Source organism: Budorcas taxicolor, chromosome 1 (assembly GCF_023091745.1).
Source record: "Budorcas taxicolor isolate Tak-1 chromosome 1, Takin1.1, whole genome shotgun sequence".
Classification (NCBI taxonomy): Eukaryota; Metazoa; Chordata; class Mammalia; order Artiodactyla; family Bovidae; genus Budorcas; species Budorcas taxicolor.
In genome coordinates this window covers 220687420-220713892 of record NC_068910.1, presented here as the reverse complement: position 1 = coordinate 220713892, position 26473 = coordinate 220687420, and the positions used below count along the sequence as shown (strand labels likewise).

At 42.4% G+C, this 26473-nt stretch overlaps 1 protein-coding gene across 1 annotated transcript in view; it reads right to left on the bottom strand.

Moving 5' to 3' along the window:
• KCNH8 (potassium voltage-gated channel subfamily H member 8) overlaps positions 1-26473 on the bottom strand; it is a 476768-nt gene that overhangs the window by 188366 nt on the left and 261929 nt on the right. Inside the window, exon 5 of the mRNA XM_052642660.1 lies at positions 22856-23096. Within this exon, the coding sequence (XP_052498620.1) occupies positions 22856-23096 (241 nt within the window). The remainder of the gene's footprint in view (positions 1-22855; positions 23097-26473) is intronic.

Sequence of the window (26473 nt, the reverse complement as noted above, 5' to 3'; positions counted from 1 at the left end):
TCATTGTGGGCTAAAGAAAAGAGGTCAGGGGTCTGGGACTTCAAAGAGAAGGGATGCAATTCACAGGAAGATGAAAAAAGAGCAAATGTTGGTAAACAAGTTTCCTGGGCCAGGTAGAAATGGAAGGTGGGGCACCGAGAAAGCGTAACAAGCAAGTTTTGCCGGCTTTCTCCCGACCTTACTTGCCTAGTTCGCATGGTACTGTCTGTCTCTCTGGTGATATTTCTTTTTCCTGGAATAGGCCCCCTATCTAAATCCTTTTAGGCAGCTAAGGGAGAGGTGACAAAAATAACTTTCTGAGTCTTCTGTCCCTCCCACGTGCGAATGCACACATTCAGGGTGGCCAGCTTTGCTTGGCTCCGGTGAGTGGCCGCAGCAGAGCTTATGCAGCGTTTGCCCTCTTGCCAAGTTCCTCGTCATTCCAGGCGTTTGGTCTTCATGGTCTCTCCCGCTTTCCTACCGACCTGTCTTCTCCGATCACAGCCTTGTGACCCATAGCTAATACGAACCGTTTCTCTGATTTCAGAACACGCCACAGATGTCTCTCCCATAGTCCTGGAGCCACACCACGTGGCTCCCATCACTCTTCTACTGTCTGGTCAGTTCTCACACTTCAACAAGGTCCCCTATTTCCGTATGAGCTTCCAAAACACAGGGAGAAGGGCTCCAGCTCCTTCAGTGCCCTTCCCATCAGCCAAATCACGGCAGCAGGTTTCACCAGGCCTGCTTCTAGACAGTTCTTATTAGCTGAGCAACAGGAACGACCTTACATTTTCTGGTGGGCAGAGTGTCCAGCTGAGTCACGGTTAGCGCATCTCCTTGCGTCTCTGCTTGTCCGTAGATTTCCCTCCTAGGATGCCATTCATAGAGAGACGGCATCCTAACACCTTGCTGTCCTTGATGTTTGGTTCCTCAGTCATGTCCGACTCTTTGCGGCCCCATGGAGCACGCCAGGCTCCCCTGTCCTCCACTCTCTCCTGGAGTTTGCTCAACTTCATGTGACCACTGAGTCAGTGATGCCATCCAACCATCTCCCCCTCTGCTGCCCTCTGCTCCTTTTGCCTTCGATCTTTCCCAGCATCAGGGTCTTTTCCAATGAGTTGGCTCTTCCTATCAGGTAGCCAAAGTACTGGAGCTTCAGCCTCAGAAACTTTAATACTGAAGCTAAAATCCCAACACCTAACTTTTAGAATTACTGGCCTCATCTCATGCTTAGTCAAGTGCAACATTTGAAAGGTCTTGACAAGCTCTTGGTGTATTTTCAAGGAGTTGGACACAGCACCAAAGCTTAAGAGTTCTTTGTTAATGGTGCCAACTTGCTAAGGATCAGTAACTCCAAAGCAGTCCATACTGTGTAAAAATAAAAACAGTCCCCTGTGCAGCCATTCAAAGAAAGCCATACAGGCCTGCCTTTGGAAATAAGGCTGCTCGACTCAGTCAGCTACATTTCACACTTTGTTTTCTGAACTATGGAAGTATGTCACCTAGTTTCACTGCGTACTAAGGGTCAGGTAACAGTTGGAGGAACTAGAGAAATAAAGATACCGGCTGGTCCACGTCCTCCAGGAGTTCACAGTCTATTTCCGACATGGATATAGGGGGAGAGAGACAGACAAGTATGACACGGGGTTGGAGCACGGACAATAGAGCAGGAGGGAAAGCCAGCCCCGACTCACGATCACGGGCGTGAAGGATTCACAGGAGAGGCCGTAGACGATACTGCAAGAAGAAGGACGACTCGCTTGGGGAAAGAGGAGCCAAGTGGATCTTCTGCCTCTTTTCCCTCCAAGAGCAGAAAGCACGGAGGGTGTGAGAACACAGAGGACGTGGAGAGTGAGGCAGCCGAGGGACTGCGCGTGGTCCGGTGCCGGGAGCCAGCACGGGAGACCCCACCCCTGACAAAGGCCATGAGGAAGCGCCTGGCAGGCAAAGGCGGGGTCAGGACTCAAAGGGATCCCCTAGGTCTGCCCGAGCATCTGCCCCGAAACCCAAATCCGTCTGTTTACTGTTTGCGATGCTATACTCTTCTGACATTAACGGGGGGCTGTCCCCGACCACCTTTCTCTAAAGAAAATTAACTTAGAGCTCTAGTTAATACGTCTCCTGGGTGTAATTGGAGTGTTTCAATTCAAACCCCTCTGACAGCTTTCTAACTTGCCTGACAGGTTTATCTAGACCTTTTACAACTACGCCTATGATGGTTTACAGCCTCCCAACCACTAGAGGCACAGGAAGCTTAAAATATTCTAGGAATGTAGAGCCTTTTGAGGAGTTAAAAATCATTAGAATAGAACTGGTTAAGGTTTTCGTTGTTGAGCCAATACTTGCTGCCAAGTTTTCATATCTTTTATTTGTTGTGTCCCCAGGAGTGCATTAATTAATATAGTTGGTATAGAGAAAAAACAAGTAGCAACATTAGATCTTCGAGTTAAGCACTTTCTTTGTTGTAACCCACTGCACCTTTGTTCTGTAAGGATGTAACTTTATTTAGTACTTTGAGGGTGATGCAGATTAAAGAAAAACACTTCAAGGGAAAATGAGTTTTCTGGTCGATTAACATTTATCAAGGAAAAAAGCCATAAAATGTTAACAGGCCTCCTGGCCAGAAGATAATGTAACTCACCTGAGACCTTTTGTATACAGAAAGGTATGCAGAAAGAAAGCCTGGTATCGACAAAGGTCAGGACTGCTGCCCCTGCGTGACTCTGCGTCTTCCATTATGTAAAACTTAGGGTGTATAAGCACCTTTTGAAAATAAAGTTATGGGGTTTTTTCACAAGCTTGGCCTCCCTCATGTCAATTCTCTTTCTCTCTCTTTCTCCCTCTCTCTCCCTCTCTTTTTCAGGCTGATCCCTTGGAACACAGAGGCTCTTTTCATTCACTTTTCTGCCCGGGCTTCTAAGACCCACGTGAGAGGGAGCCCAAGGTGGGGCACACTCCGCTATACAAGTGGGTGCCGTGGCCTACATGAACACAGCAAGTTCTTATCTTGAGACTTTATTAGCTTTTTGTGTAAACCAAGGAATATCAGCCTCCTTCTCTCCTCTATTTTCTTAACTGTTTTCTTATCTCTCTATATATCTCTAAGTCTATAAATCTATATCTATATACCTTTCTTGCCTCGCCATCCACGCTTTGGATACCCTAGATCAAACCGGGGCTGGACCCTGGTGGTCCGGTGTGGCTGGGGTCACAGAAAGGAGGAGCATGTGGTGATAGGTCAAAGGTTAGAGATATGAAGTCCAAACCATGAAGGGCTTTCTATGCTCTGCTGAGGAACTGCCAAGTGTAATCACATGGGTGGCATCACACTGATCTTCAGTGAGTTAGATGAGTGACCATAATGTTTTCAGCGATTTAAAATCTTTAAACAATTTCACAAAATATTCAATATGTATTTGGTTTTCTAAATTATTTATATATTTATATTAAAATGATAGGGGTCCTCCTAAAGTAATGAAAATAAAAAAAAATAAGCAAATGGGACCCAATTAAACTTAAAAGCTTTTGTACAACAAAGGAAACCATAAACAGGATGAAAAGACAACCCTCAGAGTGGGAAAAAAAATTGCAAACAAAGCAACTGACAAAGGGTTAATCTCCAAAAGATGCAAGCAGCAAGTGCGGCTCATATCAGAGAAACAGGCAACTCAGTCAAAAGATAGGCAGAGGCCTCAGGAGACATTTCTCCAAAGATGCACAGATGGCCAGTGAAAAGCTGCTTAACACCGCTTATTATTCGAGAAATGCAGATCAAAACTACAGTGAGGTACCACCTCACACCAGTCAGAATGGCCATCATCAAAAATCTGCAAACAAGAAAAGCTGGAAGGATGTTGAGAAAACGGAACCCTCCTCTACTGTTGGTGCAGCTGTGAACTGGTGCAGTCGTCATGGAGAACAGTACGGAGGCTCATCAAGAGAGAAAGAAAAGTGCTCTCTGACCCAGCAGTCGCATTTCTGGGCATATTCCGTGAGAAAACCACAACTCAGAAAGACGCACATACCCCAATTTCACTGCACCGCTATTTACAATAGCCAAGACGTGGAAGCAACTTAAATGTCCATCAACAGATGAATGGATAAAGAGGCTGCAGTGCATAAATACAATGGAATATTATGCAGCCATAAAAAGGAACCGATTTGAGTCAGCTGAACTGAGATGGATGATCCTAGAGGCTGTTATACAGAGTAAACTAAGTTACAAAGAGAAAAACAACTATCATATATTCACACATGTGGAATCTAGAAAAATGGTGCTGGTGAACCTATTTGCAAGGCAGGAATAGAGATGCAGTTATAGAAGACAGACTGTGGACACAGCTGGGGAAGGAGGGGATGGGGTGCATTGAGAGAGCAGTGTCAAGCATGTCCATCACCACACGGGAGATAGATAGCTGGTGGGAAGCTGCTGCATAACACAGGAGGCTGTGTGACGACAGGGGGTGGGGTGTGGGGCGTGGGAGAGAGGTTCAAGAGAGGGGATGTATGCATATTTATGGATGATTCATGCTGTTGTATGGCAGAAACCAACACAACATTGTAAAGCAATTATCCTCCAATTAAAAATAAATTTAAAAAAGCCAGTGGGGGTAATGGGAGTAAAGATCACGCCCACGGCATATGCTGAGTGCACGAGCTGAAATGCAGACTATAAGCCACATGAACAATGCCATTTTTATGTAGAGAACACAATTTTTTTTTATATTGCGAGAAAATATACTTGAAAAGTGGGCTGAGAATGACACAGTAGGGTTCTCATTTGGGTAAGAGACAAATGGAAAAAAAAACAAACCTCATTATTTTGCAATAAGTTTCTAAATCAAGAACGCACCATTTTCTTCTGGGTTTCTAACTTTAGTAATGTTCCATTCTTGATTTTCTGGCCTCGCTCAAAACAAGCACCGCTGTTTCATATTTCATGAGTGCGTGTTCCTTCTCATGTCTATTTACAGTAATCTGGGAGGCTCAGGCAGCATCCTTCTCGGATGTGTGCCAAGATAAGCTTCCTAAAAGTGTGCCATCTCACAAATGTTTCAGACTTTAAAATAATTCAGGTGCATTGTAAAATAAGTTTTGTGTGTGTCTGGCAAATACAACTCTATTTTTCCTATATATCTAATGTCTTTAAAGAAAGGAATAAGGAACAATAATACAATATTAATAACATTATGTCTGAATTACTCTATTAAATGACTATTAAAAAATTCAGAAAGCCATATGCACCTGGAGCCTTCTCACAATGGTTATTATTCTAAAAAATATGAGCATGAAAAATCACATTGCAAGTGGAGTTTTACTACCAATAATTGCTATAAGGATAATGTAATTTAAAAATTAAACTTTAAAAATGTTAAATTAATGTTAATATATTAATACTTTTTGACCCAACAATTCTGTTCCTCAAAATACTTCTGGCCACAGGAGCAGGGTCTTTGGCACTAGGCGCTCTTTTCCTTGGAAGGGTCACCAACACATACATTTGTTCCTTGCTTCTCTTCTGTCTTTCCCTAAAGTCATTTCTCAGGTCGCTTTCCTGGCCACCTCACTTAGGACTGCAGCTATCCCTGCCCCACTCTGTGACCTGCCTGGCTTCATCAGTTCACCACGTCTGATATGCTATTGCTGTGCTTGTTTTCTCTCTGGCCTCCTGTTAGAACATGCAGGATCTCCGTTTGTTTCGCTGCTCCATCAGCTTCTAAAACAGCACATGGCAAACAAAAAGCGTTCAGTACAGATTCATGTTCAGTTCAGCTCAGTTCAGTCACTCAGTCGTGTCCGACTCTTTGCGACCCCATGAATGGCAGCACGCCAGGCCTCCCTGTCCATCACCATCTCCCGGAGTTCACTCAGACTCATAGTTAGTGACTAAGCATGTTTTTCACAGAGATGTTCAATGCAGTATTTTATTTGAGGGGCAAGAAAATAAAAATTTTCCTAAATGGGTAACAAATCAGACGTGATTATGAATACAGACTAGCTCGTTCACATGGCAGAATATCATGCCACTATTCAATGTTTAGAAATACTCATAAAAACACAGAGAAACATGTATATTAAAATGTGACTTTAAAAGGAGGCACCAAAATTTGTGTAGACTATGATTATAACCACGTGAAAAGGAGAGAAAGCAGCAACCAGAAATATTTACTGTTGGAATGGCCGTATTGGAATGGGTGTGTTTGAAGGCCACTTGTCTTTCTCCACTATTCCTATTTAAAGTTTATATAATTAGCACAATATATCTGAAGAAGAGAAAGTAATTTTCTTTTTTTGGTTTAATTATTGCCATGTTCTCAGGCTTAGACTTATTCAGCAGGAAATGGCTGGTAAGTAGCCAAATGAGCACTGATTCATTTCCAGTCAATGGTTAATTTTCAGTGCAATACATTTCATTTATCTAATATTCCAAATATGTTACCTGTGAATGTAGGCACTGGGAATACTCTGGTAGTTGGGTTAAAATGTCTTCGCGAGACAAGGGTGAAATCTGAGCCCTGCTATGAATGTCTTCTTGAGTTGCTCTTAGTAAGAGACCCTGTGACTCCATTCAAGATCAGTGTGAATGGCCAAATGGAGTAATTCAGCCTGGTTCTGGCTTTGGGTTGTGGGGCTGTAGCTGTGCAGACGTGGGGATGTAGGGCTGTGTGGACGGACTTCCGTGGCCGCCCTATATTTAAAAGGCAGAAAGAAATTAACAGGAAGAATGGGTCCAACAGAGGGAGGGAGATAGGAGGGAAGGACTCAGACACTAAGAGATAGAAAGATGCTAACTAACCAACGCTTCTGAAAGTGCAGTCTGGGAATACCAGGATGCCCAAATCATTCAGCGGCAGAATTTACTGCAATTCCATCATCACAATGAAATTTCAACTTTATTTACTCTTCAAAGTCTTTCCCTCCACTATCAAAGTCTATATTTTCAATTTTCAGTCATTTAACGAAGGGGGGAAATAACATCTTTGCACTTTTCAGGAAAACTAATATAAGTTGGGGTGAGTTGTACAATGAAATGGCAATGAAATGTCTATATACTTTCAAACTGCACTGAGATTTATTTATTTTGCCTTAACAGAAAAGACTCTAATACTTTGGTCACCTGATGCGAAGAACTGACTCATTGGAAAAGACCCTGATGCTGGGAAAGATTGAAGGCGGGAGGAGAAGGGACGACAGAGGATGAGATGGTTGGATGGCATTATTGACTTGAAGGACATGAGTCTGAGCAAGCACCGGGACTTGGTGATGGACAGGGAGGCCTGGCGTGCTGCGGTCCATGGGGTCACAAAGAGTCGGACACAACTGAGCAACTGAACTGAACAGAAAAAGGCACTCAAGAATCCTGAAACAATTAAATCTGTTGAGGCTTGAGTTTCTACTGGAGAGGAGCGAACTGGAGTTGAATGGGATAAGAACAGTATTCCTTGGTCCACATTAAACGGAAAAAGGCTTCCTGGTGGCTCAGACGGTAAAGCGTCTGCCTGCAATGTGGAAGACCCGGGTTCGATTCCTGGGTCAGGAAGATCCCCTGGAGAAGGAAATGGCAATCCACTCCAGCAGTCTTGCCTGGAAAATCCCATGGACGGAGGAGCCTGATAGGCTATGGTCCATGGGGTTGCAAAGAGTCGGACATGACTGAGTGACTTTACTTCATACAGATCGTGCACATGAAGAGGCGATTGGGGAGAAGTTTCACAAAGCAAATGCATTTAGAAATACTATTAGAAGTTGAACACAGATCCAACAAAATCCTGAAGTTGTTGAATAGACAAGTTTGTTCCTCTAAAGCTGGTGATTAAGGCTTTAGCTAAGGTCTTCCTTCCTGACTGTAGTACTGGAAGCCCAGCTTCCGTTCTCAAGCCTCATAAGACCCGGGCAAAAGAAAGGAAGGGCTGAAATGCAGATCATCTCAGTTCCTTGTTCCTAGAAGGGCTGATGAGAGATCGGGAAAAGACAGGGGAGTCATCACCTCTAATGTTGTTGGGGAATCATTCAGTTCATGCCAGGCCACAACACTGCAGATTAAAGATACTTGATTTAGGTAGTCATAGGGAGAAGGCAATGGCACCCCACTCCAGTACTCTTGCCTGGAAAACCCCATGGACGGAGGAGCCTGGTGGGCTACAGTCCATGGGGTTGCACAGAGTCAGACACAACTGAGGGACTTCATTTTCATGTTTCACTTTCATGCATTGGAGAAGGAAATGGCAACCCACTCCAGTGTTCTTGCCTGGAGAATCTCAGGGATTGGGGAGCCCGGTGGGCTGCCGTCTGCGGGGTCGCACAGAGTCGGACACGACTGAAGCGGCTTAGCAGCAGCAGCAGCAGCATCAGGGTGACAGTATTTGAGATCTGCTCTTAGCTCTTCTAAAGGGTGCTGAGCCAAGTCTCTAGGAGAAGCTGACACGCTTCAGTGGTAAATGATCCCCAGGCACCTGTGTTCCTGAAAGCTAAAGATGTGGAATATTCTGATCTATTTTATTCTTATGATCAACTGGATTTTCAGTATGTATTAAAGAGTGCTAGTTTTCCGAAAATAATGGGTAGTAAAATAAACCAAGGTAGCACTCATCACTACTGACACAAGTGTGAGTGACTTTGTTTCTTGATATAATTAACTCAATCCTCATAAGGACGCTACTGTTTTTTCCCAACTTACCAGTGAGTTTCAGTCCTAGCTTGGCCAGTAATTAGCTAGGTCTTGGAACATTTCTTACTCTTTCTCCCCTTTCCTTCTTATCTATAAACAGACCTAAATTATGTCACAAGGTAATAATTAAAATTAAATGACATGAAGAAATAGAGTCTGAGACAGCAAAATTTGATGACATGTAGGTGAACAGAACTTGTGGCTAACAAGTACTGCAGACAAAAGGAGAAAGAAACGAAATAATCAGAAATAATGAAAATACAGACGTGCACTCATAGGAAATACTGCATTTACAGGAATTCTGTTCTTTTGGTCGGGGTTTGGGGTGAACTCATTTGGAGATATATAAACTGTGATCTAAACGCACCAAACAAATACCAAATGATGGTAGCGATGACTAATGCATTACAGTCAAACCTGTATATTTCTAAAATAGTATCTATGTATGATACTGTCCCCTCTGAGAACCAGTGAACTAGAGCTACCTAAATCAGCACAGAGTGTAATCTTAAAGATGTAACACTGAGGAAAAAATGCCATTCTAATATGCACGGGGTGTTTGGCATTGTAATGACTGGGGAGGCTTGCTGGTGGGCAGGGGGTAAAAATGCTGGATGTTCAGACCTCGAGGAGACTACACAGTGTAGGACTGCTTGTTAGCTCTCAGGACTCTCAGCTTCCTTTCATGACAAAGTTAAGTGCAGGGTAAACAGAAAGTACAGTTGCATACCCTGTTTCCTTTGACCTGTAGCTTTCTGAGGACTTCTTAGAGAGATCAACTTGGTCAGAGTTATAGATTTATGGTGTAGCCTATGCTTCTAAGCCTTTGTGGTTATAACTGCAGGTAAGAAGTACATGCAAGTCACTTCCTAGATAGGCTCATGGTAAAATGACAGGTCAGAAGAAAGAGCATTCTATTTTCTGAAATAGATATTGCCCAGTACTTGGAGTCGTGGTGAATAGCAGAGTAATTTATTTTTTTATTTTTAGAGTGATAGCTCTATCAGTAATGGAATATCTAATTAACAGTGGTTCCAGTAATAGGAGCATTACCGTAAATTCCCTACATTCAAACCTACAAGTTGCTCACTTTCAAAGATGCAAGCGTCGTTCACACGTCAAATCACGTGAGTTAGGGCACACGTCTGGCATACATTGCCGCGTGCAGGCACCCTCTACAAGTGCTTCTGTGTGATCCACTGTGTGGTACTGCGTAGTGTGCGGTCGTTCAGTGTCTTTACTTCAGGCCCAGACGTCTGGAAGTGGTGTGAAAGCAGCAGGGACGAGCCGGGGTCTCCTGCTGCTGAGGGCCCTTCAGCTCTGCTGTCTCCCAGCCCCTCTTCCTCCTCCTGCCCGTTCACTCGATGCCAGCCCCTGTGTGCCACCTGCTGTACTTCCTACCATACTGTCAGATTAAAAAGGTTTTCTATTTTTTGCATTTTTTAAAATGTAATATTTGTGTGAAAAGTATTATAAACCTATTACAATGCAGTACTGTGTACCCAATTGTGTTAGTTGAGTATCTAGGCTAACTTTGTTGAACTTACGAAAAAATTAGACTTAACAAAAGTGCTCTCAGAAGGAAAATCATTTATATGTACAGGACTTAACTGTATTAGATGACCTAGCAAAAGCCTAGAGGTGCAAAACTTCAGCTTCCTGTTCTGTGAACAACACCTTCTTTCCTATGTCTCTTCTGATAATTAAGGTCAACTGCGGAACACTCTTTAGTTTTTCTTCACTTTCTGCCATAAAGGTGTCTTATAAACAATTTATTTGAAGAGGAAGAGAATAGATAGGAGATAGATAGGAGAGATTCAAGCTCATAATTCACATTTATATTCTGACAAGCAGAATCACACTCAGATACTTTGTTTATGGTGACTCTATCAGGGAACAATAGTTTTGAGTCAGATTTCCCAAAACAGGGTTACTGAGTGGTCAGAGAAGAATTAGCTGAGAAATAAAAATAATTTTAGGAGATGATGGATTAATAACAGTTAAACAGATTTCTTTACACTGAATTTCTCAGGGAATTTATAATGCTAAAGTATACTGTGAATCTCCAAAAGGGATATACTACCTTCCAACTTTAAATTTGGTTATACATTGATATTTATTTTTCATGGAACATTTAATTTTTCCCCATTTAGCAAATAATCTCATGTATATATAGTGGTTTAAATAAAAGAATATTTTGAAAAACATCATTTTTTTTTTTTGGCTATATGAAAATCTTTCCTTCCCAAATCTCTTGCTGAACTAGTTTTTAACAGTTCTGACCCATTGATTATAAGATGCCAATTTAATACACTGATCTATAAATAGATGGAGAGCAGGCAATGGCACCCTACTCCAGTACTCTGGCCTGGAAAATCCCATGGACGGAGGAGCCTGGGAGGCTACAGTCCATGGGGTTGGGAAGAGGCTGACACAACTGAGCGACTTCACTTTCACTTTTCACTTTCATGCATTGGAGAAGGAAATGGCAACCCACGCCAGTGTTCTTGCCTGGAGAATCCCAGGGACGGGGGAGCCTGGTGGGCTGCCGTCCATGGGGTCGCACAGAGTCAGACACGACTGAAGTGACTTAGCAGCAGCAGCAGCAGCAGCAGCATAAACAGAATGTAAACAACACGTGAGATACACTCGTGAGGCTTACTGCACACACCACTTTGTGTGCCCGCATGCTCAGCCACTTCAGTTGTGTCTGACTCTTTGTGACCCCATGGACTGTAGCCCTCCAGGCACCTCTGTCCATGAAATTTTCCAGGCCAGAATACTGGAGTGGGTTGCCATGCCCTCCTCCAGGGGATCTTCCCAACCCAGGGATGGAATCCAGGTCTCCTGCATTGCAGGCAGATAACTGCTGAGCCACCAGGGAAGCTCACATACCACTTTATTTAGTATTAAACAATATAAACCCTGCCTTCATATTATAAAAATATATTGTTAGAGGCAAAACACTTTTTATTCCTTGTATTTGACTGAGTTCTCAATGTTCATTTTTAGGCCACCTTTGTGAAATATTTAGAATAAAAGTTCTGGAGGAATGTACTGTAAGAAAGGTTAAACTATTTTTCCAGATATTTTATTATAAACTATAGATGAGTTTAAGCTCATTTAAAAGAAGAAAGAGCAGGAGTATCACAGTAGGGAAAGAGCAGAGATGTTTTTAGTGCTTATAAAAATAAGTCAGTCAACTAGGGATTCCAGGCAGAAGTCACACTAAAGCTGTTGGCAAGTCCCAAATTATAAAGTCTGTGCTTGCTTCAGCAGGACATATACCAAACTATAACGTCATCTTTGTGGAAGCCAAACCGCATAAAAACAGGAGTGGGTGTCCACTCTTTTCTCACGCAACTAGAAAGAGACAGGTATTGTTTACCTAGCAAAAACTCTCGCTGTCTGCAACACAGTAGAATTGGTGGTAAGAAAGAACAGCAGAAGGTTTAAGGACAGCTATCAGAGGGGTAAGCCACACTCCATGAGTTTAGTAGAGGAAAGCAGGCTTGGAAAAAAAGAAAAAAATAACATATCTTTCTCACAAGTGTCAGCTTCCCTGAGCATAAACAAGACACCGTCTATCAGTGAGCTTGGAGGAGCAGAAATGGCTTCCAAGCCTAGAGACGCCCAATATCTAAGAACCAGGAAGAGAGGGAAAAAAAGTTCAAGGTACAGCCTTGTCTCTATAACAGAGTTGAAAAATAGCTGCAATAAATATTCATTAAGCAAATACTCAGGCTTAGATATGTTGAATGATTGCCCAAGTCCATGAGCACTTTGACGTGATTGTGAGGAGGCTTTTTAGAGCCCTGATTTACATTTTTCTTGGGTGGGTGGCAGAAAGCATCAAAGTTTAGCAAAGTAAAAGGACATAAAACTAAAGCGCTGGCATATGGACACACCCCATTTGTCTTCAATCTTCATTTTTTTCCTTTGTTTTTTAATTGCGGTAAAATTGACATATAACATTGTATTAGTTTCAGGACTACAATATAATGATTGGATATTCGTATATACTGTGAAATGATCACAATAGGTCTAGCTACCATTAGCCCTTGGTACAAAGTCCCATAATTTTTTTTCCTTGTAATGAGACATTTTAAGATTTACTCTCTCAGCACCTTTCAAACAGACAATAGAGTATTATTGACTGTAGTCACCATGCTATGCATTATATTCCTGAGACTTTTATATTTTATAACTGAAAGTGTGCACCTTTTGGCCCTGTTCACATATTTTGCCCACCTCCCAACACCCCCGTTCTCAAGCAGGGGTCCGCAGCCCCAAGCCCGGGGACTACTCCCTGCCTGCAGCATGTTAGGAGCCAGACCACACAGCAGGAGGTGAGCACCGGCTGACTGGGCAAAACTCACATTACCCCCTGCACCATCCCCCTGCCTATCCATGGAAAGTTTTCTTCCAGGAAACTAGTCCCAGGTACCAAAAAGGTTGGGACCACTGGTCTATGGCAACCACCAAATTGTTCTCTATTGGTTTGGTTTTCCATAGCGCAATACCCTCAAGGTCCATCCATGTTTTTGCAAATGGCAATATTTCATCATTTTTTAATGGGTGAATAGTATTCTACTGTGTAAATGGTTTCCCCTTGGTATCCCTGGAGAAGGGATAGGCTACCCACTTCAGTATTCTTGGGCTTCCCTGGTGGCTCAGCTGGTAATGAATCTGCTTGCAATGTGGGAGACCTGGGTTCGATTCCTGGGTTGGGGGCATCCCCTGGAGAAGGAAAGGCTACCCACTCCAGTATTCTGGCCTAGAGAATTCCATGGACTATACAGTCCATGGGGTCACAAAGGGTCGGACACGACTGAGTAACTTTGACTTCACTCGGTATCTGTAAGGAATTGATTGGTTTCAGGACCTCCAGGATACTAAAATCTGTGGATTCTCATATTTCACAAAAATGGCGCAGTATTTGTGTATAACCTACACATATGCTCCCATAGACTTTAAATCATCTCTAGATTAAGTACTATACCTAATATAATGCAAATGTCATGTAAGGACTAATCACTGTAAATACAGTGTAAATGTGATGTAAATGGTTGCTGGTGTATGACAAATTCAAATTCTGCTTTATGGAAATTTCCAAGAAAATTTTTTTTCTCAAATGTTTTTGATCTACAGTTGGTTGAGATTGCAGATGTGGAACCCGTAGATATAGGGGCAGCACATTTTTACGCCCAGTGATCCATCCATGGAGACTTGGGTTACTTCTGCGTCTCGGATATTGTAGATAACGCTGCAGTGAACACAGAGGCACAGATGCTTTCTGAATTAGTCTCCTCTGTTTCTTCAGATTCATATCAGGATGCTCTCCCAGTGGCTCAGTGGTAAAGAATCTGCCTGCCAACGTAGGAGACTCAGGAGACGTGGTTTCAATCCCTGGGTTGGGAAGATCCCCTGGAGGAGGGCGTGGCAACCCACTCCAGTATTCTTGCTTGGACAATTCCAAAGACAGAGGAGCCTGAGAAGCCATAGTCCATGGGGTCACAGAGTCGGACACGACTGAGCGACTTTCACTTCACAGTAGTTCTATTTCAATTTAATTTTTTGAAGCATATCCATACTCTTTTCCACAGTGGCTGCACTAATTTACATTCCCACCAACAGTGTGTGAGGTTCCCTTTAATCCACATCCTCACCAACACTTGCTATTCTTGTCTTTTTGACAATAGTCATGTTAACAAGTATGGTTTTGATTTGCATTTCTCTAAGGAGATCAACCCTGGGATTTCTTTGGAAGGAATGATGCTAAAGCTGAAACTCCAGGACTTTGGCCACCTCATGAGAAGAGTTGACTCATTGGAAAAGACTCTGGTGATGGGAGGGATTTGGGGCAGGAGGAGAAGGGGACGACCAAGGATGAGATGGCTGGATGGCATCACGGACTCAGTGGACGTGAGTCTGAGTGAACTCCAGGAGATAGTGATGGACAGGGAGGCCTGGTGTGCTGCGATTCATGGGGTCGCAAAGAGTTGGACACAACTGAGCGACTGAACTGAACTGAACTGAATGATTAGTGATGTTAGTCATCTGTATGTCTTTGAAAAAAATGTCTCTTCATATCCTGTACTCTATTTTTAATTAGATTGTTTTTCTATTATTGAGTTGTAATGAATTCTCTGTATATTTTGGAATATTAGCCTCCTATCAAAAATATGGTTTGCAAACATTTTCTTCCATTCATTAGATTGCCTTTTTATTTTTATTTTTTGATGGTTCCCTTCACTGTGCAGAAATTTTCTGGTTTGATGGAGTCCTACTCATCGACTCTTGCTCTTGTTGCCCTTGCCTTTGGTGCCTGACCCAAAAAATCCTCACCAAGACTGAAGTCAAGGAGCTTATTGTCCATGGGTTTCCCTCAGAGCTGTATGGTTTCAAGCCTCACATTCAGGTCTCTAACCAACTCAAGTTGACTTCTGTGCGTGGTATTGGAGAGCAGCCTATTTTTATTCTTTTGCATGTAGCTGTCCCATTTTCCCGATACCATTTATTGAAGATACTGTCATTTCTCCATTGAATATTCTAGCTTTCTTTATTGAAAATTAATTGATCATATATGTGTGAGTTTATTTCTGGGCTCTCAGTTTTGTTCCATTAATCTATGTGTCTGTTTTTATGCCCATATGATTAATATATGTTCATTTACCACCCTTATGGCAGAAAGTGAAGAGGAACTAAAAAGCCTCTTGATGAAAGTGAAAGAGGAGAGTAACAAAGTTGGCTTTAAGCTCAACATTCAGAAAACTAAGATCATGGCATCCGGTCCCATCACTTCATGGGAAATAGATGGGGAAACAGTGGAAACAGTGTCAGACTTTATTTTTTGGGGCTCCAAAATCACTGCAGATGGTGATTGCAGCCATGAAATTAAAAGACGCTTACTCCTCGGAAGGAAAGTAATGACCAACTTAGATACCATATTAAAAAGCAGAGACATTACTTTGCCGACTAAGGTCCATCTAGTCAAGGCTATGGTTTTTCCTGTGGTCATGTATGGATGTGAGAGTCAGACTGTGAAGAAAACTGAGTGCCAAAGAATTGATGCTTTTGAACTGTGGTGTTGGAGAAGACTCTTGAGAGTCCCTTGGATTGAAAGGAGATCCAGTCAGTCCATCCTAAAGGAGATCAGTCCTAGGTGTTCACTGGAAGGACTGATGGTAAAGCTGAAACTCCAGTACTTTGCCCACCTCATGTGAAGAGCTGACTCATTGGAAAAGACTGATGCTGGGAGGGATTGGGGGCAGGAGAAGGGGACGACCGAGGATGAGATGGCTGGATGGCATCACCGACTCGATGGACATGAGTTTGAGTGAACTCTGGGAGTTGGTGATGGGCAGGGAGGCCTGGCGTGCTGCGATTCACGGGGTCGCAAAGAGTCGGACACAGCTGAGTGACTGAACTGAACTGAACTGAACTGACCCATTTCTGTGAAAAGAGCCCTTGAGATTTTGGTAGAGGTTGCACTGAATCTGTAGACAGATTAGATAATATAAACATGTAAACAGTATTGAATCTTCTGATTCTTGAGTGTAGAATGTTTTGACCATTGTGTCTTCTTCAGTTCTTTCATCAGTGTCCCAAGATTTCATTCACCAGGTCTTTTATTTCGTCATTAAGTTTATTCCTTGATACTTTATTCTGTATTTTTTTTTTTTTTGCAATTGTAAGGGGAATTGTTTTATTTCTCTTTTTGAAAGTTCATTGTTAGTATATAAAAATACATCAGATTTTTGTAAATTGATTTTGTAGCCCCACAAATTTCCCAACATAGCTACTAGTTCTGATACTTTTTTGGTGGGATCTTTAAGATTTTTCTAGACATAAAATTGTATCAAGTGCAAGTAACCTTAGTTCTTCATTTCCAATCTGGATGACTTTTACTACCATGTCTTGCCTACTTGCTGTGGCTAGGACTTCTAACATTATGTCAAAAAAATAGTGGTTAAAATGGGTTTTTTTTGGTCTTGTTCCTGATCTCAGAGGAAAAGCTTTCAGTGAATGTACTACGATGTTAGCGGCGGGATTATCATATGGCCTTTATTAGGCTGAGGAACATTTCCTCTATACCCACTTGGTTAAGAGGTATTTCTTTATCATAATGAATGTCAGCTTCTTTCAGATGCTTTTTCTGCATCTATTGTGATGATTATGTGATTTACATTTCTCTTTGTTAGTGTGGTGTATCACAGTGGTTGTTTTTTAGATGCTGAATCCTTCTTACATTCCTGAAATAAATTTCACTCAGTCATGTGTATTCTTATAATGTTTTGTTGAGTTTGTCTTGCTGATACTTTGTTGAGGATTTTTACATATACGTTTATGAGGAATATTAGTCTATAATTTTCTTGTGTATGTGTGTGGTACCCTTGTTTGTTTTGGTATCAGGGTAATGATAGTCTCATAAAATGAGTTTGATTTTTTAGAAGAGTTTGAGAAAAATACATATTTAATCTGCTTTGAGTGCCTGGTAGAATTCACCAATGAAGTCACTTGGTCCTGGACTTCTGTTCATTGGACAGTTTTTGTTTTCTGATTCAATCTCCTTACTACTAATTTGTCTATTCAGGATTTCTATTTTTTCACAATTCAGTCTTGGAAGATTATATGTTTCTAGAAACGTATCCACTTTTCTAGGTTGGCCAGTTTGTTGGCGTATAATTGTTCACAGCAGTTTCTTCTGATCCTTTGTGTTTCTTTGGCATCAGTTGTGTCTTCTGTTTCATTTCTGATTCCATTTGAGCTTCACTTTCTTTTTTTATTTCCTTAGTGAATCTAGCTAATGGTTTGACAATTTTATCTTTTCAAAGAACTGGATCTTAGTTTCACTGATCTTTTCCACTTTCTTTTTAGTCTCTGTTTCATTTATTTCTTCTCTAATGCTTTTCTGCCTTTTCTAAAATGAGGTTTTGTTTATCCTTTTTCTAGTATTCTGAGGGTGAAAAGTTAGGTTGTTTATTTGAGATGTTTCTGTTTCTAGAGGGAGTCTTGCATCACTATGACTTTCCTTCCTTTTCAGAACTATTTTTGTTGCATTCAACAGATTCTGCTGTGTTGCATTTTCATTTGTTTCAAGGCATTTTTTGATTTCTCCTTTGATTGTTTCATTGACTCACTCACTGTTCAGTAGCATGTTGTTTAATCTCCACACATTTAAGGTTTTTCCAGTTTTCTTCTTATTCTTATTGTATCTGATTTCTAGTTTCATACCATGGGTTCAGGAAAAAATGCTTCCTTTGACTTCAGTCTCCTTATTGAGACTTGCTATGTGGCCTAACATATGATCTATCCTGGAGGATATTCCACGTGCCCTTGAGAAGAACGTTGCACGTGCCCGTGAGAAGAACGTGTGTTCTGCTACTTTTGAAAAGAATGCTCTATACGTGTGCTCATTGCATCCGGTCTAACATGTTAAGGCCAATGCTTCCTTCTCGATTTTCTTTCTGAGTGATCTATCCATTGATGTAAGAGAAATAACAAAGTCCCTTAGTGTTACTGTGTTGCTTCCTACTGCTCCCTGTAGGTCTGTTAACACTTGTTTTATGTATGTAGGCGCTGCTGTGTTGAGAGCATACATATTTATTAATACAAGTGTTATATTCTCTTGGTGGATTTATCCCTTCCTCATTATGTAATGCCTGTCTTTGTCTCTTCATTGTCTTTGTTTTAAAGTCTGTTTTGTCTGACATGAGCACGGTTATCCCAGCTTTCTTTCTGCTTCCATTCGTGTGAAGCATCATTTCCATTCCTTGGCTCTCAGTCTGTGTGTGTCGTTACATCTAACGTGAGTTTCTCTTGTAGGCAGTATGAAGATCAGGCCTTATTTCTTTATCCGTTCAGCCATCCTATGTCTTTCGGTTGGAAGACTTAGTCCATGTACAAAGTGATTATCAACAGTTATGCACTTGATGCTATCCTGTTAATTGTTTTGTGACTTTTTGTAGTTGCTTTTTCTTCCCTGTTCTCTCTCCTTGCATTTTAGTGGCTTCTTTATGAGTAAACTCCTTTCTCATTCATTACCATTTGTGTATCTACTCTAGGCTTTTGCTTCATGGTTAGCATGAGGCTCACACAGGACGGCCTAAATAAAACAGTCTATTTAAGTTGATAACAAGGCCAGTTTGAGCACATTCTAAAACTCTATTTTTACTACCCCCCATGTATTCTGTTTTTGAAGTCACAATTTATATCTTTTTATTTTGTGTATCCCTTAATTATTATAGTTATAGCTTTTTTTAACCACTTTTATCTTTTAACCTTCATATAAGCTTTATAAATCACTAAGAAAAACCTTTACTGATAGAATTTTTACTTTCACATAATTTTATTACTAATTAATACTCTCAAGAAGTCCCTTTACACTTCTTGTAAGACCATTTTAGTGGTATGAACTTTAGCTTTTGCATGTCTGGAAACTATCTTTCTTTTGATTCTGAACAACAGTCTTGATGGATCGATTATTCTTGTTTGGAAGTTTTTCTCTTTCAGCACTTTGAATATATCATGCCACTCTCTTCTGATCTGAAAAGTCTGATCGTCTCATGGGGCTGTCCCTGTGCACAATAAGTTGTTTTATGCTTGCTGCTTTTAAGATTCTCTCTAAGTTATGACATTCTAATTATAACGTGTCTTGGTGTGGCTCTTTTGGGGTTCTCTTTTTGGAATTCTCTGGATCTGAATCTGGATGTCTATTTCCTTCCCCAGCTTAGTAAAGCTTTGAACCATTGTTTCTTCAAATAAGTTTTCTACCCCCTTTTCTCTTCCTTTTCCTTCTGGACTCTGTAATGCAAATGTTATTTTGCTTGAAGTCGTCCCATAGGAAGCTATCTTCACTTTTTGGCATTCTTTTTTCTTTTTGCTGCTCTCTTTGAGTGAGTTCCACTGCCCTGTCTCCAGATCACTGATTCTTTCTCCTGCTTCAATTAGTCCACAATTGAATTCCTCTAGTATATTTCCCAGTTCAGTTATCGTATTCTTCAGCTATGTGATGCCTTCTATTTTCATCTCTTTGCTGAAATTCTCACTATGTTCATCCATTCCTTTCTGAGTTTGTTGAGCATCTTTATGACATTCCTTTGAACTCTTCACCTAATCAATTATCATTTTTACTTCATTAAAGGTTTTTTCCCCACCCCCCCACCCTGGGTGTTTTTCTTATTCTTTTATTTGGAACATATTCCTCTGTTTCTTAATTCTGCCTGATTCTATTTGTTTCTATGCATTAGTCAGAACAGCTACCTCTTCCAGTCCTGACGGAGAGACCTTGTGTAGGGGATGAATACCTTGAGTAGGGTATTGCTCAACCTTGCCCTGCATCTTGATTTTCTCTTGATATATCTCATTTGTTAAGTGTGCCAAGTGTCAATGTTCCTAAGGGAGGATCTCAACACCTAGTTTCAGGCTGATTGGGAGTCAGATCCTCAGGCAGAAGCTTTAAAAGTATGAAAATATACATCATCCTCCGAGACTTTAGCTGTAAACTCTGCTGACCTCTAGAACAGGCAATTTGGTGATATTGCTCTGGTGACAGTTGCAAAAATCAGGGCTTTAGATGATCTTTAAGCTTCTCACTGGGAAGCACTAATGAGCTCTAGCACAGCCAAGGAAGAACACAAAGGAGGAATCCCTCTTAATCCATAGATGTGTAGTAAACCTGAAGCCTGCCCTTCAGGTCAAAGCGCTAGACAAGCAGATGGATGTTTTTCACAGGAAGATCTGGAGTGCATTTCAGTCTGTGCTGTGCCATGCCTTAGGAGTCGCAGCCTGCCAAGAACTGCGTCTCAGGTTGTTTTAGTCCCATGGGGCCCAGAGACACCAGTTCCCCTGGCCACCAGACAATCGTGGAGCACGCACTAGTGACTTTAAATAGGGCCGTGGCCAACTGCAGGAGTGGGGTACACCCATCAGCACCAGCTAGCAGGAGCACAAAAGTGGGGCCCTCTGGCCACTCAGACCCTGGAGGCCCCCGGCCTCTGTGCCTTCATCAGACACGTTAGGTTGGCTAACAAATCTTCTGCACACGTGTTCTAGGCACTTTTCAAACTACTGCTTGACACTCAGTCCCAGGCTGTCTAGGTCTGCAGTTGAGCCCTTACGAGTGGCATTTCTGTTCCCTACAGCCATTTGAGTCTTCCAGATGCAAGCCCCTTTGACTTTCAAAGTCCGATGTTTGAGGGGCTTGTCTCTCAGGTGAGGTCTCAAGAACTGGGGTCCTGGTGCTGAACACGAGCCCTTCACTCTTCAGGAAGAAGCTCCATGAGCTTGTGGTGCTGAACACGAGCCCTTCACTCTTCAGGAAGAAGCTCCATGAGCTTGTGGTGGGTGAACACGAGCCCTTCACTCTTCAGGAAGAAGCTCCATGAGCTTGTGGTGCTGAACACGAGCCCTTCACTCTTCAGGAAGAAGCTCCATGAGCTTGTGGTGCTGAACACGAGCCCTTCACTCTTCAGGAAGAAGCTCCATGAGCTTGTGGTGGGTGAACACGAGCCCTTCACTCTTCAGGAAGAAGCTCCATGAGCTTGTGGTGCTGAACACGAGCCCTTCACTCTTCAGGAAGAAGCTCCATGAGCTTGTTGCGGGTGAACACGAGCCCTTCACTCTTCAGGGAGAAGCTCCGTGTGCTTGTGGGTGAACACGAGCCCTTCACTCTTCAGGAAGAGGCTCCGTGTGCTCGCTGGGCTTCCAGCTGCAGGCGGCCACACCAGCAGTGTGGTTTGGGAGAGACCATATCTCTGCCTCAACTACCTTCTTGACATGGGCCTTTTATCCTTTTTTTTTTTTTAATGAAGGAGCTGTTCAGCTGGTTTTCTGCTCTGTTTTCGAGGAAATTGCGCCCTGTGCAGCGGTGGACTTGCTGTTTTCGCGGGAGCAGGTGAATTCAGACTTATCCCACACGGCCGTCTTGAAACACATCTCACACAATTCTACTTCAAACTAGAATGTTATTTGCCATTTAACAGTGGTTTAATATTCCTCTAGGGTTTTACTTCTCCAATAAACAATAGTTTAGGTTAAAAAAAGATAAATTTATTTAAACTATTAACCTTACCAAGATACCTAACTAGACAACATTGCCACCTAGTGGTCCAAACGTACTGTGGTCATCACCTTTGGGGTGGGAGCTGGGGTCTGAGGGGTATGCCTGGGAAGTGCATGTTAATTGTGATGCCAAAATCACACCAAGGGCATAAAACTCTTGCAGAGCAAACTCATGCTGACATTCCATTGGAGAACCCCAAACTGCACCAGTTCCACAGAGAAAAATGTACCGTAACCATTGAAACAAGCTTTTGACTTGCTTCACTTATTCATTTCCTTTTCTTTGAACTTTTAGGGTCCATTTTTTTCAGTCCCTTGTTCACCTACTGCTTGAAAACATTTTCAGTTCTCTCGTCTTTACAGAAGTGATGTTAGCCTACATCACCATGACCAGGTAGAAATGCAGGAGTCTGGTTGCTAATGGTGCTCAGAAGCTCCACAGGGGATCAGCCTGAGCCTTCACAGTGATCTAGAATAATCAAGCAAGAGCTTGGCTGTGGTCTACACAAGATGGAACTTTAAGGGACAGAAATCTAGGAGAAGGCCGAGAAGCACGGAGCAGACGCAGCTTCAGCTGAGATCCCCAGTGTTCTAGAGATAAATATTCTTAGCAAACATCCCTCAGGGCCTCTGCTTTAGGTAAAGTCAGATACTCGGTGCTTCTGATGATTGACTAGGAAGCTTATGTAATCCGTTGCTTCTGCAACTAGGCCACCTGTGGCAACCACCATCAGCTTCCCAGAAGGCACAGGCGGGCTTGAAGGAACATGCCCAGGATGGACCATTACCAGGACGCCCCTAATGTGTGCTTGCCAAGACTCATCTCTGACCCTGTGCAGGTAAGACCATCACAGACGCTGAGAGCACAGAACAGAACAGTCATTACGTCTTGTTCAGCTTGCTTTTGATGAAATAAGGATAGAAACAGAAAACATCAGTGTAGATCTCTGCAAAAAGGAACCAAGAGAAAGCTGGAAAAGGTAATTTTCAGAAATCCAAATATGTGCTTCTCCAAAATTTGCATCAGAGGCTGAGTTATGCCCATGCAAATGGATCTTAGCTCAAATTCATGTTACAAAAATCTGGAACACATCTGCCTTCCCCCTATGCAAATCTAGGAAAACAGCCATTGGTTCTTACCTATAATAAAAAGAATCTCCACTGCAATGTCACTGACCGTTGTGCTCCGAGTCGTCGACAGGTCATCGTTGCCAATGAAGCAGACGTTGTAAGGTACCGTCACGGCAACATAAAACGTCGCCAATAGAATAAGCCAGTCCCAGCCGGCTTTGAAAGTGCTAAAATGCAAAAGTATGAATTTGGACTTCTTTGCGTCAGAAACTTTATACTCCGGAAATGCTGGTTTGTCTACGAAAACATTCTGTGGATAAAGACAGAAAGGAGAGAAGGGGGAAGCACAGCATTAGCGATAAGGAGCAGGGGGAACTGCTGAGAAACACATATCATGGTACTAGGCCTTACAAGAGACACTTAGAAGCTGGTGATGCAAAAAAATAGAGATGTAGAAATTAAAACTGGGCAAGGATCTTTGTTATAAGTAGCAGAAAAATGCAGAGTGTAGTCATCCATGTTAACGTGTGAGTAATCTGGACTTTTGTTCATGAAGAGTAAAAAGATCATTACCCAAAATGTCACCTAGAGACATCCAAAGTTGCAAGTAGAATCCTACATACATTATAAACACCAGATACAACTAGTGGTGGGGACATTCCATATACTTATAGTTTTGAGAAGACAGTCATTATGTAAAGAATATATGTAAAGAATACCTGAAATTCTTCTAATAACAGCAAAGGTGCCATTTTTTTCTAGAAAGGATAAAGCTATATGATCAAATTTGGTTGTAAATAGCTGTTAACACAGCTGTCTTTCAAAATACGACTAGATTGTACTGACTACTTGCATTATGGTTGTTGGTGAAGCTTCCAGTTGGGAACCCAAATCTCACAACCTCGATGGACATGGGTTTATTCTGACACTGGCTCGCCCTTGTTAAGACGGCAAAGTGAAAAACAGTTACTTAACAGTTATTATTCAAGTCATGGGAGGAGAAAAGCAATGTTCACTGTGCAGCTGATTAAATGCAGAAGAATAGCTGGAGTTTTTATAACTGCAAAAGCACTCCACTTTGAAAGCGGTCCAAATTGATGAACACTTCCCTTTGTTGTGACGAGACAAAAGGAGGCCGAACAATAGGGCGTGGGGAAATTTGACAGTCCATGACCAGATACTTGCGCACCTTGCTTTGACCTCAGTTAATGAGAATTACAAGCCAGGTAATGGAAACTTAAAATTGAAAGTTACATCGAATGAACAGTTAGAAGCTCTGACGTGTATGTCACTTGCAGGTTGCAGTGTGTTTTTCTCTCAGGCATTGAGGAAAGAGCAAATTAAGATGACATGTTCAGGGATCCCTAAAGTACCTGGGGATTCAAGAAAGATTCAGAGCAGTCAGGAGCATGGGCTCTTTCGCGGTGACTCTCTGGAGGCCAAACACTCCTGCTCCCTTAATATGAACGCTGCTTCTGTCTTGCGTCTCTCCTTGGCAGGCGCTTACAACACAAGCTTCTACTTCCGGGTAATGGTCCCACTCCACCCACCTGGGCACTTCAGAAACCCAGGATCTGAGGGGGGGTTTGCGTCCCTCCTTCCTGACGGTTCTTTCCTGTCCCTCTGCCACTGTGTCTCTGCTCCACTCAGCCCCCTGACTGGGCCTGCCTCCTTCGCTTCATTCTTTGGCTTTGGGAACTAGTTCCAAAGGCAGATTAAGCCATAGAATTCAGAGAGGAAGAAGGAAGTAGCACCTGCTGGGCTTCTCATCAGAGCTGAGGTGGGTGAGGAAAAGAAAGACTTAGGGGCTGTTACAGACTTAGAGTCTCAAAGTTGATAAGCACTGTATTTACCATAGAATGGGACAGAGTCCAATATGATTTTTTCCCCAAATATTTGCTATAATAACACATCACCAAAAGCCATGGAAGAATATCTCAGTTTGTATCCAAATAAGTCTTCTTCTATCGTGTTATAGAAATGAAATTCTGACTTTGTTTCAGAGAGAAGCCAGCTCCGGGAGTGAGGGCTGTGAAAACTCTAGAAGGAAAATATTTTTTCGTTTGAAGTATGTGCACTATATGAAGCATTAGTGGTGCTGTTGCAAAGGTCAACAATGTAATGGTTATCTCCAAAAATCAGAAAATAAATCACACCACTTCATTTTTATAGGCTACTCAAAATACATTAAAGTATTTTAAAAGATACTGAGAATCTAATGCATCTCAGCTTAGACTTAAAGTTTAAAAGGTTTCTCATTCAAATTCTGCATACATCTTGACACACTCAAGATTGAAAAAAGGAGTGCAAAAAAGAGACATCCTTCTCCTCTCACTACTCTATTTATAAAGCTTTATCAAAAACCTTTGGGATGGAAGAAATTTCTTACAATTGGAAAGTGTGCGTTTAGCAAGTATGGAGAAAAAGGCATATTTATAACCCTGAAATATATGACGTTTGCCTACAGAATGATGCAACCAACTATGCTCAATCGCACTTGTCACTTTGAATTTGGGTCGTATTCTTTAGTAGAAATTGTGTTTGAGTTGCGTAACCTCTGCTATGCTTAGTCGCTTAGTCATGTCTGACTCTCCGCGACCCCGTGGACTACAGCCCACCACGGTCCTCTGTCCATAAGACTCTCCAGGCAAGGATTCTGGAGTGAGTTGCAATGCCCTCCTCCAGGGGATCTTCCCGACCCAGGGATCCTGCATTGCAGGCAGATTCTTTACCAGCTGAGCCACCAGGGAAGCTCAAGAACGCCGGAGTGGGTAGCCTACCCCTTCTCCAGTGGATCTTCCTGACCCAGAAATTGAACCAGGGTCTCCTGCACTGCAGGCCAAGTCTTTACCAGGGGCCAGGATGCTCTACCTTCCACTAACAAAAATCGGTTGTAGGGCACCACCATCTTTCTTATGACTGACGACATGTTGACAAAGAGAAGGCGCTGCCTGCTGTGTTGCTGCGGAAGTGACATAACTGGGGTCACTGCAGAAAGGACGGGAGCAGGTCCGTCTCAATCGTCTATGCTGCCACAGGCAAAAACTGGGCCAGCAGGACTTCTCTGCAGACCCAGCGGTTAAGACTCCGCGCTTCCACTACAGCGGGCCCAGGGTTTGATCCCTGTTCGGGGAACTAAGATCCCACAGGCCGCAGGGAGTGCCGGCATGCTCGGTTGCCCCCGACTCTTCGAGGATGTATTATTAAATCACAGCGCTTCAGGCCAAAACCTCATCAAGGCTAACTATTCCATAAACTATTTCTGCAACATGTCTTTGAAATCAACTTCTGAGTAAACAAAGGGATGGGAAAATGTCTCTACAGTGATCATGCTGGGTGATTGCAGGGTAGCATATGCCTTCCATGACGACCAGCCCAGAGCCCTGTCGGTCATATTTGGGCATTGACAGCACTGTCCTTTCAAGCTCTCAAGTCTGCCATGGGATCTTTTGAGTTGAAGGCACTTGCATCATCCCAATGTCACTGAATAGAATAACCAGTCAAGGAAACCAGAAATTAAAAGCTGTTTCCAAAGTTAGAGCCAGGACTGAAGGGCATTAGTAATAATGCAATTCTCAGAGCTTGCTAATGGCCGGATGAGCTAATTTGTTCCAAGCTGAATCACATATTCTTATTGCCCAGAACTGTATCAGAGAAGATGTGGGGAAGAGTTAGGGTCAGGGGACT